Source organism: Vulpes vulpes, chromosome 11 (genome assembly GCF_048418805.1).
Source record: "Vulpes vulpes isolate BD-2025 chromosome 11, VulVul3, whole genome shotgun sequence".
NCBI lineage: Eukaryota > Metazoa > Chordata > Mammalia > Carnivora > Canidae > Vulpes > Vulpes vulpes.
Window position 1 is genome coordinate 36323999 of NC_132790.1, and position 18169 is coordinate 36342167.

An 18169-nucleotide genomic window follows, 5' to 3' on the forward strand; every position below is an offset into this window, starting at 1 on the left:
GCTCAACCGCTGAGCCACCCAGAAATCCCTATTTCTGCAAATAAATTTTCTGCATCATTGTCTCTCTTCTTCTCCTTCTGAGATCCCTATAATGCAAGTGTTATTATGCTTGATGGAATCACTAAGTTCCCTAAGACTGTTCTTGATTTACATAATTTTCTTTCCTTTGCTCAGCTTGGTGACTTTCCATTACTCTGTCTTCCAAGTCATTAATTCATTCCTCAGTTTCATCTAGCCTGCTATTTATTCCATCAACTATATTTTTAATTTATTGTGTCTCTGTGTTAGGGTTTCACTGATGTCCTCCACTCAAGTCCAGTGAATATCTTTATGATCATTAATTTAAATTCTCTATCAGAATTTCATGTTGGTCTCTCACTGTGGTTTGGTCCTGTTCTTTCATTTGAGAATTCTGTCTCATTTTGCTTGTTTCTCTGTGCTAGGAAAGTTAGCTACTTCTCTTGCTCTTAATAATAGCCTTATGAAGAAGAAGAGGTCCTGTAGTACCCTGCAGGGCATGTCCCATTCCCCAGGGCCTGGCAAAGGGAATGTCTCATAGGTGTGTTGGTGTCCTCTGCTGTTGAGTCCTGACCTCTTTTTCCTTCAGTCCAGTGTCTGCAGAGGCTTTGTCTATCATGGGCAGTATTTGGTCCCCAGCAGGAGTGGGGCACATTTTAACAAGGTGTGTGGTGGCCTGCTTGCCCGCACTGCAGCTGGAACTGATGTCCACACAATGCCTGGTGGGGAGATGTGGTGTTAGCAGGATTGGCTCTGGTCTTCCTGGGGAGGGGCCCACAGTGCTGAGCCTAAGACAAGGATGACTGAAAAGGGAGGATCCAAGAAAGCTCAGGGTGGTGTGTCTTGGTGTAAACAAGTTAGGTAAGCAAGTGTTAGAGCCAGGCTGGTTCCCGCAGGTAGCCATTGTTTATGCTGGGGGGTGGAGAAGGGAAATGGGACCTGCCAGGTCCTTGTTCCCGGAGGGGTTGCCCCATGATTTTTGTCTCTCCAAGCCACACTCTGAAATGAGCAAATCACTCCCTCCTGCCTTCCCTAAATGTTTTTTAAACTGCTGGTTCTAGCTGTATGTTTAGGCTGTTGTGTGCTGTATCTTTAAGGGTAGGGACTCTCCCAGAACCGATGCCTTGATTTTTGAAGTTCCAGGCTTTAGGTCCCACTGGTTTTAAGAATTCACAAATTCAGCTCCTCTCACTTTCAAAGGCAAGTATCATGAGGATTCATCCTGCAGTTTGTGGGCTCCCCAGTGTGAAAGTCTGTTTTTCACTTTTCTTTGTGCCACTGGCTCCCTCCACACTGCAGACAGCCCCAGTCCACTTCACTCCCACACTGGGTCTTTGCCCTTTCTACTTTTTTTGATGTGGCCTCTTCTTCACCATTTAGTTGTAGAATTTGTTCTGCCAGTCTTCAGGTTGTTTTATGGGTTATCTATGCAGACATGAGAGTTATCTAGTTGTATCTGTGGGGCAAGGTGTGCTTAAGGTCCTCCTACTCTGCCATCTTCCCGGCCAACCCTCTATTTGACAATCTTTTAAACTTCAAATCTCTCCATCCATCTCAATGAGAACCACAAACTCCAGAACATAGTAAAAGAATAAAGGAGTATAAAAGCCTTAAGCCGACTGAACTTTCAGAAGGTAATGTGCTACAAAATCCAAGAGGGTTTCATGATTGTAATTCAAGCTAACATGCACCCTTCCTAAAGTAGTAAATCTAAGTATCTTAGCCAGAGAACCTATATGATGGCCACATCAAGATGGTGGCAGGGCTGTGTCAGGGGTGCACACCAGCATACCTGGGAGTAGGGAAAACAGGAGGGATCCTAGCAAGTACATTTCCTTTTTCCCAAGTATGCCTGGGGAGTATCTTTTTCCCCAGAGTCCAACTCTCTCCTGGAACTTTCTCTCCTCTCCCAATTATTTAGGAAGAAGTGGTCCATAGCAAACATAACCAATCACAACACGTGGACATACATTGTCATGACAGAACAGCACCAAATCCTGACAGAGACTGTTATCACTTCATGGTTTTCAATCACCAGAGAAGTCATGGTTCTTATTAAACATTTCTAATGGTTTCCAATTATCTGAGGCTTTTCACAGGACAAACAATCCTTCGTGGGCTGCTGATGGAGCGTTTGCCTTCTTCTCCCAAAGGACCAAGTTTGAGTTCAATTCCAGAAGACAGAAGTCCCTCCAGCATTCCCTGATTAGCAAGTGAGCCCCTAGGGGCAGGGCCTCTACTCCATATATCCTTGCTTGGTGTCTTTGGAAAACAGTGGGGTTTTATTCAGTGCTTGTGGAGGAAAGAGGTTTCATATGAGGCTCCTGGCCACCTGGCTTCAGACTGCCTTTTCAGATTCATTTTCCAGCACTTACTCTCAGACTCTACTTGCCAGTTATGCTGAACTTCTTACTATTCTGCGAACTGCTCTTTCTAACTTCCAAAAACATTAGAAGTAGAAAGCCCTGCAGAAAGACTATGAGCTTTAGACTCTCCCAAACAGGTCCAAACCCTAGTTCTGACCCTTCCTCTGGCAGGTTACTGAACCCTTCAAAGCCTCAGTCTCTATTCATAAAGACAGAGGAAAATGAGACCTACACTGCAGGACTTCTGAGGTGATTAAATGAGGTGTTTACCTGAAAGCACCTAACGGTGCCTAGATCTGGAGAAGGGGCCAATAAATGTGAAGTCTCTCAGGATATCCTTCCTCACTTCTCTGTGGAGTGCATTGCTCCTTATCTTTCAGATCCAGCTCATGTACCTCACAGGGGAAGCCTTCCCTAATTGCCAAGGCACAAGTCAGTAGCTTGCCCTTCCCACAGGCTCCCATGCCACTGACCACACCATATTCTAATGATCTATTTGCACATCTGTCTCACCCACTAATCTGTGAACTCTGTAAACTCTCGGGACCACATCTTAATCACCTATGTAATGCCAGCCCTAGCACTAAGCCTGGCACAGAACTGATACCCAACAACTGTTAGGTGAGTGAATAAATGAAAGAACAAATAAATGCTCAACAGCCACCCCAGTCCAAGTCAGGCAAGAGATAAGAATGATCCTGCCACTTCTAGGGTTAAGTAAATCATAAATGTCACAAAGGCACTGACTTCTCCTGATGAGGTAGGACATCTTACACTTGGCAGAACAGGAACAAACATGATGATATCTGGCACTATCATCTTATTGAAAGAGACCACAAACCCTCATAGCATAACAACTCTCAATTTCTCTTCAGGAGGTTATTTATTTACTTATTTTCAGTGTTCAGCTGAAAGGCATTCTGTAGGTGCCCCTGTGCAACTGTGGATCTACTCCTGCCTACATGACTGTCTGCAAGCCCTGATCATGCTAAGCTTTCAGTATACCAGGGACAAATGCTGGGTGAGTCAGGCTCACTGAAACACATGGCTCCTGGAAGAGCTAGGAGCCATCATAGTACAGAATTAGGATTGGGTTTCATGCTTTTTAAATGGCAAAAGAATAAGAAATTATGCAATTTCATTAAGTGCCATTTATGTCTTTTCTAACATGATAATCCCTGCTAGGTTTAATTAATCAATTTCTTTTTCTATCTTAGTCATTTGGAATATTTCATAGATGAATACATATGTGTGACATTAAAACCCAAGGTTTATAAAGATGTAGGATTAAAAAAAAAAGAATCCCATCATCTAGATGGTGCTATTAAAATCTCCACCAGCTTGGAGTTGATGTCTCATTTTTCATCAACTCTAATCAGACCAATAAAAATGGCATTTGATTCTCTAATTCTTACACTATTTAGTTGAAATGAGAAAAGATGTTTCTTGAGATCACCATTTTCATCACTTACCATCCTCTGCACATATGCACAACGTGCTTAGGAAAGAGCTAAGGATAGAGAAGATGCCCAATAAACACTCACGGGCTGGTGGGCATAAGTGAAGGTAGAAGAAGAGCACTTGACCCAGATAGGACACTGTCCTGCTGGCCCTCCAGGCAGAACATGCCAGTCATGCTCCTCATTCCTTTGGCTAATACATACAAAGCATGTGTTTTATATTGATCTTGGGCTTGTCACTGAACATGCATCATCTCATTTAATACTTACAATTTCACCATCACGTACAAAGAATTTAGTCAATTGTAAAAGACAGCCATCTTATCTCCTCCGCATGCTAAAGGCCATATCTATTCATTTGTTTATTCATTAATTCCTTAATCCCCTATCATGTACCAGCCATATGCTCAGAATTGTACATTAAAAAAATTATTTTAGACAGTCCTAAGTGCCTGTCTCAATTCCTGTGTTGCAGAGAGAGTGTGAGCACTTCCAGGAGAAAGTCAGAAGAGCAGTGACACCCTTCAGGCTAGCCTCAACACTTTTCCTTTAGCTTATCCTCTTTTCCCCTTTTTATGTACACAACATACCCTGGCTTCCAGCTATTCATCATGATTAGGCAAAGGCCTACCTGGTTGATGTTATCTGGTCAACTGGATAAAAACCAGCAGAGAGGCTGACTGGCTGGCCCATTTCCCAGCCTTTTTTTTTTTTTTTTTTTTAACCCCTCAGTATATCCCGGGGTGAGATGGGTAAGACTATGTGATTTGAAAACACTCTAGGGCCAGAGAAATTAGGAGATTGGCCCAGAGTCAAACAGCTAGGACCAGAGCCATCCAGACTCCTAGTCAATGCCGTTTCTACCACTCTACCCTACCTGAGAGAGCCAAACATGATTTTTATGTCTAATATGGTTATCACAGTTCACTCTACAAAGGAATTCAACCTTTGATAGAGAATCTGAAAAACCAACACATGTGAAAATGAAGGAAACTGCAAATGCTTCCTTATAGTGGAAAATGAGAGGAAACATGTGTCCCTTGTGTCATAGACACATCATAAATCCCCACAATCTGCTGAGAGGCAGCACAGCATGTGGGAAGCACAGACTTTGCAGTTCGCTGAGCAACTCTTCAATCTTGCAGGGAGCTTAACCTCTTCTACCTCACTTCCTCATTGTTAAGCAGGTTCAGCTATGTGGATGAAAAGGGAAAATACATGTGAAGCCCCATATATAATATAGTTCCTTGAGAAATGTTGGTTCCGTTCCTCTTTGCTTTGACAGAAAACACCCAGAGGTCCTGGAAAGCAGTTCTTCAAAGCCAACTGCCTTCACTTAAAACAAAACAAAACAAAACCCAGGTCTTAGGGGAGCAGCTAAGAATCATAAGTTGCGGTTGCGGTTGAAATGATATCTATGGCAAGAATGCCCATCACGTAGATGTGGTTATATGTGCACAGGGGTGGGAGGTGTGGTGCTGGTGGTGCACAGACACACATGGGCAATGACTTCCTGCTGACAGTATGACGCAAAGCACAGGAAATACCACCTTTAGAGTGTCTCATTTTCAAACCATAAAAGACTAAAATTATATATATGTATGCAGAATGGTGTTTCTTAAAAAGAAAAAGGAGTAGGGAGATTAGAAGAATCCATCCCGATGTCTGCTTCACCGCTGATCTGTGATATGTCTGTAGCTGGTAGTTAGGGAAGCAAGCTGAATATGCATGTGTTGTAATGACCGGGCCCAGTACTTGTGGCAGCAGGCAGAGAAGTAGCACAAAACACAGCTATAAGGGCAACAGTGACCTAGGACGGTTATCTTCTAGCTGCCTCCTGAGACGCCACAGTGGCTATTCCCTGGGTTCAGGTCCATGTTCTACCCTGAACAGGTAGAGTGATTTGGGAACTGAACATTTGCTTCCCCTGTATGACACTCATCTTTCTTCTTTCATGAAATCAGATTGGAGGTAACATATAGATTAAATCATTTCCAAAATGTCTCAAATGAACTTGGATGTGAACAATTTGAAGCCCTGGATATATTAGGAAAGGCAAACAGATTCCTGTACGCCAATAAATTAGGAAATCTAGAAGAAATGGACGCATTCCTGGAAAGCCACAGACTACCAAAACTGGAGCAGGAAGAAATAGAAAACCTGAACAGGCCAATAACCAGGGAGGAAATTGAAGCAGTCATCAAAAACCTCCCAAGACACAAGAGTCCAGGGCCAGATGGCTTCCCAGGGGAATTCTATCAAACGTTTAAAGAAGAAATCATACCTATTCTACTAAAGCTGTTTGGAAAGATAGAAAGAGATGGAGTACTTCCAAATTCGTTCTACGAGGCCAGCATCACCTTAATTCCGAAACCAGACAAAGACCCCACCAAAAAGGAGAATTACAGACCAATATCCCAGATTTCAGACTGAATGTGAAATCTCACCTACAGCCGTGCTGAAAAGGATTCGGAGGCAGCATCTGGTCTTAGTGGGCAACAGTGCTCTAGGGCATTAGTGATAACCTCTCATAGCTGTAGGAGGGTTATACTCCAAAGTCCATAATAAATTAGCATTTGAAAGACTGGTCTGATTTATAGTGGCAGATATGCCTTTCTAATGATGTTTGCTTACGCTAATATTAGAATCACATAATTTATGTTTCTAAAGCCACATACCAACCAGGAGGACTAGGAAATTGTAAAATCATGTTAGGGAAACAAAGTTGAGATTTTAAATTTGCAATTGATAATGCATTAAAAGGATAAAGGTCAATTTCTTTGAGGGCTAGGACCATGTTTTAATTACCATAGAATTCTCTTCATATCATTGTCTAGAGAAGTTCCCTATGTTCAATGAAATTTCACTGCATTAAATAATTGAGGGTTTTGGGATGCCCGGGTGGCTCAGCAGTTGAGTGCCTGCCTTTGGCTCGGGTCGTGATCCCAGGATCCGGGATCGAGTCCCACATCGGGCTCCCTGCAAGGAGCCTGCTTCTCCCTCTGCCTATGTCTCTGCCTCTCTCTCTCTCTCAGTCTGTGTCTCTCATGAATAGATATATCTTTAAAAAAAATAATTGAGAGTTTTAAGAGTAATTTCCTCCTAAGGAGTCAGACTACCAAGCATAGAATTCTGTCCTTTTTTTTAGAGGCAAAGGTGGAGAGGGGAATAAGGGAATTAAAATGTATCCATCACCTCTTACGTGCTAAGAAGATTAAGAATTATCTTAATTAATCCTGACTCTAATCCTTTGAGTTTGGTATTATGGGCATTCTCAGTCTCTGGGTTAAGGCTTGGAGAGGTTAAGTAACTTGTCCAATGTCCAAGTAACTTGATTAGTGGCGAGAAGAGGATTCAAACTCATTTCAGTTTTGACTCCACAGTTAAATAGGGGACTTCTTCCCTATTCTTCTGAAGGAATAATACCAATGATTTTGACTCCAATTGAACATGAATGCTTTGTGAATGTACTGTAATTAACTTTAAGCACTACTTATTATGGCTACTAATAATAACTCGTAAATAGACAGTGCTTCACAAATTAACAAATGATTAACAAATGGCAGCCCTGGACAAATTACAAGGGGCAAAAATACCACCATGAGGTACAGGGAATAGCACTGGACCAAGAGCTTTTCTTACTATGGCCCTGGCAGAGATTACCTCTGTGGCCCTGGGCTACTTATTTCCCCCTCTCTGGGCTTTATCAGTAAAGTGAATGATCCGGACAAAAAAAATCTTTCTGGAGCTGTCAGGCTATATGGAAAGCAGATGGAAGAGTCAAAGACAAACAGCTGTAAGATGGCAAAGGGGCTGAAAGCAAAAGCCCATGGAATAGCATCTTTAGAGATCAGAGATCTAGTTCCACCACCCAGGAGCAGAACAGCCTCAGACCCACACTCACAACTCCCTTCAGTTCTAAATCAAAGAGGGGGTCAGAGCACAATTCTCTTTATATGAAGCAGGCCAGGCCATGGGCTGGGCATCTTTCAGTGTACACAGGTTATGGGCCTCATGCTCATCTGTCACCTGCACCCACCCACCCACCTACCGTACACCATCACTTCTCCCCAAGTCCTAGACCTATCTGTGGTCAACATCAGGTCCTTAATGCCTGACTAAAAACTCTCCAGAACGATGGTAGAACACAGGGCTTGACTCACACTTGATTTTCCGCCATCCCAAGACTTCCTGCTATCAGTTTGTAGAAGCAAAAGCTGCTAGGGCACCCTGAGAAACAGTAAACAGAAGGGGAGTCTGCAAACCCACCACTACTAAGGGACTCACTGCATTATTGCCGTGGCTACAGACGGGCTGGTACCAGAGGCTATATGCTCACACCCCTTATACTAAGCACAGTTCCAGTCAGAACTTTGCATTTTTGAGGATTTTTCCATCAGCCACTGCAGATGCTCGTGAAACACCTCCACTCCACTCACACAGAAACACACAATGGTGAACACTCAGCAGCCTGCAGTCCCAGGGGCCAAGGACATTTACAGAAAAGGGAGGACAAATCCCTCTTCCTAACCTGGCTGGATAGAGGATGTAGAATTGCAAACCACACATAACACCTGATAAATGGAGAAATAGAAGATAGTCAGCCATCTGGTATTCACAATTCCCATGTCCTGACACAGGAAGAGATATCCAGGGCCATCTTTGCTCCACTGCTTTCTTTCCAAATCTCCCCATCTTATCTTCTGAGAAGAAAGGATTCCCAATATGCTTTAAGAATCAACTAGTATTTTTTTCTGTGTTGCCCTCACTCCTTATTTTTAAAATGGGTGTCACAGTCCTGCCTCGCCAAATCTCAGGGTTGTTGTCAGGAAATGTTGGATAACATTCACCAAAGGGCTTTATAAAGTGTAAATGGGTAAAGGATCAATGCTACCAAAAGGCTCTGAGGGAGGACTGGGGTAAATTTCCTGGGTTCCTGGATAAAATGCTCAAGCCCCCCCCACCCCCCAGTTGCTGAGAATGAAGAACATTCCACCCCAAGTGCACAGAGCACTATAGGTGACTTGTAGGGAGGCATGTGACAAGTAAAGAGTCCCATTCTCAAGCTCTCCTGTACCTGTCACCATCACAGCTCAATGTCATACCTCATTTCAAGACGGCCACCCCCTTCCCCATGGCCAGGCACTAGGACTGCCTCTCTGCTATCTTTTTTCTCAGAAGAAGGAGGTGGAGTTAGTGCATGAGTACCTGAAGACCAGAATTTCACTCTCCATCCTGACATCTATGGGTAGTAGGAGCTTGAGCAAGTCACCACCTACCCTGTCTCAGAGTCAATTTCCTCACACATCAACTAGGCATAATTATATCCCACCCTTAGCCCCTATCAACTGCTCAAGAGTGTTTGAGCTCAGAAAAATGCCCTTTGCAATCTGTTAATCACTGCCATTTGTGAATCATTTGTAAGTTTAAGCACTGTCTCTGTGAGCTATTATTAGTAGCCATAACCAGATGCTCTGGAGTGCTTGGAGTGAATTTCAGCATATTCACAAATCATACATGTTCAATTGGGGTCAAAATATGGGAAATGGTGCAAATAAATCCATTATTCATGATTCTGTGTCCTAGGAAACAAGAACATGGCTTATGCTCCTTCCAGATAACTCCTAGGTGAGGATTATGCAGTTAATACTTTACAATCAAGAAGCCTTTCACTGCCTTCAAAGCCCAAGATGACACAGGTAATAGATAGCTGGGTCTGGGCTCAAGTCCACTTCTTTGGCATCCTGCTATTATGCTCCTTCTACCTACCCTGCGGGTGAGTGGCAAGTGGTAGGAATGTTGACATGGACCATGTTGCTTCCTCTCAGCAAGAACAATGTGTCAACGTTGTCACTCCTTGTGAGACAGAAATGAAAAAATGGCTCAGTCAGAGCCAATTTCAATCGCTGCTGAAACCAATTCAAACATTTCTGAAGTATGCAGAAATGTGAGCTACTTCTCAATTTATTATTTTTTTAAATCTTAGGAATTAAAAAATATTCCAATTTAGTTCATGATTCATTTTTTATTTATTTTTTTTAAAGATTTATTTATTTATTTATTTATTTATTTATTTATTTATTTATTTATTCAGAGAGAGTGAAAGAGAGGCAGAGACACAGGCAGAGAGAGAAGCACGCTCCATGCAGGGAGCCCGATCCCGGGTCTCCAGGATCACACCCCGGGCTGCAGGCAGCACTAAACTGCTGCGCCACCAGGCTACCCCATGATTCATTTTTTAAAAGTCAATATAAATATGCATACATCCAAATATATGTATGTATGTGTTAGTATATACTTCATTTTTAATTCAGTATTTAACAAATTAAAGGGGTTTAGTTTATCAAGACTATTTTTGGTGGAGTCCTAAGAGATAAATTAAGAGACACTGGGAAGGAAAAAAAATCCCATCCATGAAGTAACCTAAAGCCTGTTAAGTCCAAGATCCATATCAGAGTTATCCCTTATGGTTCAGAAAAAAATGTGCCCCATCTTCTTATAGACTGTCCCCCTTCACTGATGCCCAGGGACCTCCTGGCTCCTTACCTGACTCTCTCCTCTTCAGCTCTCTTCAGGGCAGCATCCCGCTGCAGAACCTTCATGATGGCTTCTTGCTCCTCTTCTGTCAGGAAGCTCAAGTCAATCATTTTGGAAATCATACACAAAAATAATAGCAACAAATCTGGCTTAAAATTCTCAACGTGAAACTAGGACTGTAGCTTGAATGATTTAGAGATGTAAAAATTAAGTGAAATAATATCTTGCTCAGTTCTGCAGCAAAAGTCTGAGGTTGGCTCAGCAAAAGTTTAAGGTGGCTGATGGCAAAATCCTCAACGCCCTTTCCAGAAAGGTAAATGGTGATCTGTGGTACAATGTGGAGAAGAGGCTCTCAGAAGGATGCTGCATTCCTTGCCAGACAGGTCACTTGTTCCCACAGTGGCATTCCGACTTCCACTCCCACTCTGGACCAGTCTTAGACACAGTTTATTCTCCTTGTGTCCAGGTCACCATCTCAAGGAGAGGCAGCAGCACCTGAGCATCTCGCGATACCTGGGGAATCACAAGATAGTAAACACCAGACAGTGTGAGGAAATTCCTATAAGCATTGCTCATTATTACAAGATTTAAAACGTGCCTGGGGAAAGAGAATGACCATGTGAGATGGTCTCTGAGATCAGGGAAACCAGTTCTGCCAGCTTCCTGAGCAAATGGGTCATGAAGCACGTTCTACTCAATTCCATACTGCCAATATGGAAAGCACGCAAAATGCCTCTTGATGTTCGACAACCCACTGAGGAAAGGGGTGGCTCAGAAAAGGAGCTGGTGCTCTCTCTCCAAACTCACAGGATGCTAGGCTAAGTAGTCCCACTCAAGGTCAATAAGACCAGGAAGACACGTTGTCAAGTGATTATGGGTAAGAAGCTAAAAAATAAAAATTGACAAGTGCTCACGTCTCTGCGAGTAGCAGTGTTCAGGGAAACGTTATCTGGGCTCTGTAATGACAGGTAATGAGCTGGCATCAGGGAAAGGCAGTGTGCACAAGAGGCGGAACTGTTAGTCTTTATCCAGTCCCACTTCTAACCTTTGCTGGGTCTAGAGCAACTCACCACGCTTGCTCCCTTCACGTCGGAGGACAAAGAACACTTACTTGTGTGTATATAAACTGGGGAAAGGAAGAGGCATAATTTCAACCTCCTCCATCCAAAGTGAGAATTTTAAGTAGGACTTTGGGCAAGAATCCTATTTGCTTTGAGGCAACTCTACCCCATGTGCAATGAGAAGGTGTCACAAAGAATTTCACAGCTGTTTGGGACTTTAGAAGTCACCTACTCCAGGATTGGGGCCCTTTAACACTGTGCTACACATACAGTTGACACCAAAAACCAGGGATCTGGTAAGTTTTTTTGTTTTTTAATATTTAATTAATTAATTAATTTAAGAGAGAGAAAGAGACAGTGAGTGAGCATGCTCAGGGGAGGGGGTGGAGATGAGGGGGGGGAAGCAGACTCCACGCTGAGCAGGGAGTTCAATGCGGGGCTCAATCCCAGGACCCCGAGATCATGACCTGAGCTGAAGGCAGATGGTTAACCGACAGAGCCACCCAGGTGCCCCAAATGTGCTCAGTAAGTTTTAAAGCAGTCTCACTGAAAAATAAAACAGAGTGTGTATACTATTGAGTACTTTTTGTGAATAAATTCTTTGATTTGGCAAAACAGAACCACCGTGAAGTGCCCCTCTGCCATGTTAGCAAGTGACCCGCCACTTGGAGGCTCAGTTTTCTCTTTTGCCCTTATTTGTCAGTGGGATGTCCCTTACAGGTTGTAAAGACTAAGTGAAATAATGAATATAAAATAGCACATATCTTGCATCCTCTAGCTACTAAAATAGCTACTAAAAATATAGTCTAGCTTCCTTTCTGAGTTCACACTTTTGTCCTGTCCCTCCAAATAAGAGTATACTTTGTTATACAGTTTCCTCTTCTCTTTTGTATTATGTTTCCTTCTGATCTCCCCCATGAAGTATGGACTTCATGGACAGGTACTCTGATGACCTTTGTTTTATATTCCTGTAGCTCTCTGCATGTGGTTCACAGTGACTACTCAAATAAATATTGACACTACTTTATTCTCTCTTTTTAAAATTTGCATGCATTTGTATAGGTTGGTGCCTGTTTGTTCATCTTGGAAAATATTCATCCCTCAAGATGAAAGTTACCACCTCCAAGGAAGCCTTCCCTAACTACCTCAGCTAGAGTTCAAAGTAGATTCACTTATTGCTCCTAACTCTTCACTTCCTCCCTGAAACAACTAGGCAACCATGTTGCCACAAGAGTGAGCAGAGTATTCATCCTTACCTTCCTGTTGTTGGGCTTGACCTGTGACTTTGGTCAATGGAATGTGACAAATGTGATACAAGCATGGGCCTGTGTGGTTTGGCTTGGCTTCTTATACTACTGCCATGGGCTACAAGAAGAACCTGCCCTAGGGAGCTACTGCCTTTCCAGTGTGGGTCCCAGAAAAGGAGATATAGTGTCAGACCAGAACCTGAGCCACCTGAAGTAAGGCCACCCCAGCTGACCTGGAGATTATGGAAAGAAATACATATTTGTTGTGAAGCCACTGAGGTTTGTGGCTGTTCTACAATACTTCTGTAGCAGGAGTCTAACACAAAAACTTTCTTCTCCATATCTATACCACCACTATAATTATTTATCTTCCTTTAGTCATTACCATTTGACTATAAGTCTCTGAACGTGAATAAGTAGGTGAGTAAATGAATGAAACTAACCCAAATATACAAGTTCACTAGGGGACAGCTATCCTTTTGTGCAGAATAGCTTCTTTCATGCATACTAATTTTCTTAGATCTCAGAGGCTGGTAAGGAAATTAATTCAGGCCACATTTGGAGAACCATGTACACTGCCATATGGTTTAGTGAGAGACATTTTTTAAATTCAATGAGTGATAGACAGGAAGAGAACAAAGGACATAAACAACTCAAGTTGTCCAGCAGTCGTAACTGGCAGCATTGCTAAGGGAGGAAATGCTGGTTTCCACACCTTCATGAAGAACTACAAGCTAACCAGTGCTTCTGCATCAGAGCTTCTAAGGGTTAAACATTTCTTCTAAAAATTAGTGAGACAAAGGGCAATATCTTCATTTTACAGGGAAAGGAGTGAAGCTGGAATCTTTGACTACTAATTGGGTCAGACTGCAGCAGAGCCCTTGGATGGCAATCAAGACTCTTCAATACCAGGTGCTTTCCCAATTCCCAATACTCTGGATGTTATCTACCATGGGAGGTAATCGAACATTCATTCATTCATTCATTCAACAAACATTTATTGAGAGCCTATTATGTGCCTGGCACTGTTCTAAGCACTGGAGATACAGTGATAAATAAGACAAAAAAAAAAAAAAAAAAAAAAAAACTTCCTGTCCTTATGGAGCCTACATGACACTTAGCGGAGATATCAAACTAAATAATAATTTCAAAAAAGCCTAAATAATTAGATTATGTAACTTGCCAGAAGGTGATAATAGAGGAGAGAAGGGAAGGGGGTAGTTCGAGTTTTAAAGAGAGTTGTTAGGGTTGGTTTTGTTGGGAAAATGACATTTAAACAAAAACTTGACAGAGGTGAGGAAACAAGCTACACTGGTATCAGAGGGTCCTGAAGTAGAAGTCTGTCTGGCATGTTCAAAGAACATCATAGAAGTCAGTGCTAGAACACCAGAGTGTGCCAGGTGGTGAATAGGACAGGGCCAGTCAGAAAGAAGTAGGTTGCATGAGGGCTATATGATTTCTGACTGTTTCTCTGAAATGGAGCACCATTAAGGAAAATCAGAAAAAAAGTAAATATTTACTGGGTACCTCCTACACTCCTGGCACTTAACATAGCTCACAGGATCCTCAAAAAGGTCTGAGGAAGTATTTTATAGTCTGTGTTTTTCAAAAAGGAGAGTAGGGCTCAGGGAGGTTTTTGTCACCACGCTTGTGTGGTAGGGTTGTTATTTATTTGCCAGTAACTTTTTTTTTTTTTTTTAAGATTTTATTTATCTGAGAGTGAGGATGAGAGAGAAAGCAAGACAGAAAGCATAGAGAGCACAAGCAGGAAGGGGGCAGAGGAGAGGGAGAAGCAGACTCCCTGCTGAGAAGAGCTCCATCCCAGAACCACAGGATCATGACCTGAGCTGAAGCAGACCTTTAACAGACTGAGCCACCCAGGAGCCCCTTACCAGTAGCTTTATCAGATTAAGCCACCCCAATGCTGACCTCTCTAATTCTCCCCAACACAGATTCCTCAAACTGGGAAGCAGAACAAAATTCTTCTGACTTTGGGCCCTCGTTCTCTGTTTAAGCATAGAAAAACTACTGCCATAGTGGGCAGTCAGCAACAGGGGCAATTTCAATGTAAAAACAGAGAGGGATAAATTTAGGCAATGGGGATTACGGATGTGTTCCTAGAAGGAGTAGCTACCAGGGTGAGCAAAAAAAATTTCTCCTAAACTTCAGCCTCATCCTGATCATGCTGCTGAATGACTTTTCTAAAAGTCAGATCTAACTGAGCCATACTCTTAGGTTTAAAACCCTTCACAACTTCCCATTGCCCAAAGCTAAACTCCTTACTGTGGCCTGTGGGACTCACGTGAACTAGTACCAGCTTTCTTCCCCAAGTACTTTGCTGAAGGTCTGCCCCACACAACTTTTCAGTTACTTTTGTCCCCAGGTCTTTGTATATGCTATTCCTTCTTCTTGGAATACCTTCCCTGGGCTAATAGCCCTTGAATCTCAAGTTAGATGTCACGTAATGCACAGAGGCCGTCCCTAACCTCTCAAGGCTGAGTTAGGCATCCCTCTGGTGTGTTCCATTAGCACCTGACTTTCTGAGTCAGGATATTCGTCATACCATCTCAGATTCCTATCAACTCATGTTTATCCTCCATTCGTTTATGAGCAAGGCCTGGGTATCTGAGGGCTTGGTGACCCCAGCATCTGCCACTGTGCCTTGCATCTACTAGGCACTCATATATTTAATACATGAATACAGATGGGAGAGGACTGAGCTTCCACTTTTTCCATAAGGTGAAGCTGGCTCTAGGACTTGAAAAACCAGGTCCGTATTATTTAATGAGTTTCAGCTCCAGGTCCTTCACCTGACCGTGTGGTTTGAATAAATCACACGACTTCCCCAGGTCTCAGTTTTCTTATGTGATGGGTGTATGTACTCCTACTTTCCCTTTCTTAAAGAGATTATGGAGAAGCTCTGGTGAAAAGGCAGCAGACTGTTGAGAACAAATCAGGAGTGAGCAGTACTGAAAGCACAGCATGAAAGGGAAGCTTATAGGCTCCAAATGCAGACCACAGTTTTCCATGTGTCAGCCCTCCTATGCCACATCTACAAAAGCCAATACACTTCTCCTTGTCAAGTGTCCAAAGTTAAGCTAGAAAGGAAAACCAAGGCCCCAAACAGCGGGTGCTTGCTGGTTATCACAACTAGGAGAAGAGCTAGATTTACAGGCCTAATCCCAATCATTTTGCCTGACCAAACCCAGGTAAAAGCCTGAAGGACAACAGCATGTGTGCCCCCACTGTGCTCTGCTGCAAGGGCAGGTCACATAGCACCTCTTTCTTCCCCAGATGACTGTGGTTGTACCAAAGCCTGCATACCTCAAGAAAGGGGAGGAAACCTCAAGTCAGTAGTGACTCTCACATGATGAGGTTTTCAGAAAAGAAGCAAGTTGTTCTGACAATCCTGTGACATTAAGAATGAAGGCTTGAAAGGAAAATCTGAAAAGGCAGAGCAGGAATAAATAAGGTGGAGTCAGGGTGGGGTTGAGGGGAAGAGCACTGGACAGAAACAGCCCTGGATCAATTAAGGGACTCATGCATAAAACCAAATGTTTCATAAACTTCCTAGATCATAGTGGCATCAAGGGATCGATGAAATGACACACAGCTGGTTCAGGGGATGCCTAGGAATGAATGATTGCAGTGGAACAATTAGAGAACCTCTGCTCAACTCCTACCCAGCGCAAAGATCTCCCCGTTACATACTAAACTGGTCTCATCAGACCCACAAGCCACCCTGCCAGGGAACCCATGCCCAAAGCCCTAATTCTCCTATAGAGCTGCTCTACTTCTCAGGTTTCGTTTACACTATGATTGAACTTGCCTGCAATTTTTGCCTTTTGCCTCCAATTTGTCCCAGCCCCACTACCTCACTCTCCCTTTCAAACAGCAATTTAAAAGGAAGACAGCTTTGTTGTTCTCCCTGAGTCTCCTTCGTTGAGGGGAAGATGAACTTCCTTCCTCCCTCAGCTACTCCTCACATGATGTTTTCTAAGCTTTTTGCAATCTTGCTGATTTTTCTCTGAATTGAAAAATGAGCAGGTGGTGCTAAGTGCTCTACCTACTGTGATCCCACTAAATCTCTCTGCCCTCCCAGTGAGGTGGGCAGGTATTCTCCACATAGTGCAGATAACATTGGGCTCAAGGAGTTAAATAACTGGTCTACTGTCACTTAAGCAGAACGTGCTTTGAAGCCAGGGCTGGAAAGTTCTAAAGCCACTGTTTTTCATCTTTTACTACATCACTACCCCCTTATTCTCAGAGAGATCACGCGGCTAGTCAGGGACAAAGAAGAGACTAGACTCCAGGTTTCCTGACTCCCAGTCCAATTCTGTTTTCACCCTGCTTTCCTCCCCTGCTTTCCTCTTTCCAGACATTCTACTTTATTCTTTGCCAATTCCTATGAGAAACATGCATTGGCCCTCAAAGCAGGGCATGCTCCTCTATGCACAATGTGTAGGAACAGGAAAATGATTGGGCCATTTTGATTTGTTTTATGGACAGACATGGGAAGGAGCAAAAGCACAGGATAGAGGGGAAAAGGCATCTGTGTCAACATACAGGCATTTACGACATGGCCATGAGCCTCTCAAGAATGGTGAAAATCCTGGCAACCAGAAACTATGACTAAAAGAACCTACCTTTATGAGTTTAAACTCAATCAGAATGTGTTGTCATATATTTACACAGAGATATGTTTATATGAAAAGCAAACTTTTTCCACAGCACTGTCCCAAAACAGTGCTACATGAATATTTTCTTGTTTCTGTGTGGTCAGGGCTCTCATCATGCTATTTAAAAATATGCAAATTACTCAACCTAATACATTGCCTAAATTGGGCTTCTTAAAGGGAAAGCATAATTCATTGTCTTGTGACTGGCTCAAGGTTAACTGTTCAAAAATGTTGAGTGAAATGAACCTATGAAATAAACAAATGAAAGGATGTAGAGAGAAAGACTATGTTTGTTATCCAATAATAAATTTATCTTTTATTTGAGGAACTAAAAAATTAAAACTGACAGGCACCTCCAAGATATAAAGTTTTCACTTTTGTGGGGATTATTCCAAAGGCAGAAGCCATTTTTCTACTTCAGTCTTCTCCAGCTCCAGGCTGATGTGGCTGACACATCTGATGTTTCACACAGACTAACTTAATGACTTCAAATTAAGAATAAAGGAGATAGGGGCACCTGGGTGGCTCAGTGGTTGAGTGTCTGCCTTCATCTCAGGGCATGATCCTAGGGTTCAGGGATCGAGCCCCACATCAGGCTCCTTGCAGGGAGCCTGCTTCTCCCTCTGCCTATGTCTCTGCCTCTCTCATGAGTAAATGAATAAAATCTTAAAAAAAAAAAAAAAAGAGTGAAAAGAGTGGAGACAAAGAGAAGGAAAGACTCCCTATACATGACAATTCCCTCACCCCTTACTCTTACAATATTCAAACCTAAGGATAATGTCCCAAATTTCTGAAAAACTC

At 42.8% G+C, this 18169-nt stretch overlaps 1 protein-coding gene across 24 annotated transcripts in view; it reads right to left on the reverse strand.

Annotated features, from left to right (window-relative positions):
- The window catches only part of SYTL2 (synaptotagmin like 2), a 118877-nt gene that overhangs the window by 58556 nt on the left and 42152 nt on the right, over nucleotides 1-18169 (reverse strand). For all 24 annotated transcript variants that reach the window (XR_011995160.1, XM_072726109.1, XM_072726125.1 and 21 more), the window contains exon 2: nucleotides 10391-10894. Coding sequence is in view for 21 of the 24 variants with exons in the window: in XM_072726109.1 (XP_072582210.1) it covers nucleotides 10391-10503 (113 nt within the window). In the remaining 3 variants the exon portion in view is untranslated. The remainder of the gene's footprint in view (nucleotides 1-10390; nucleotides 10895-18169) is intronic.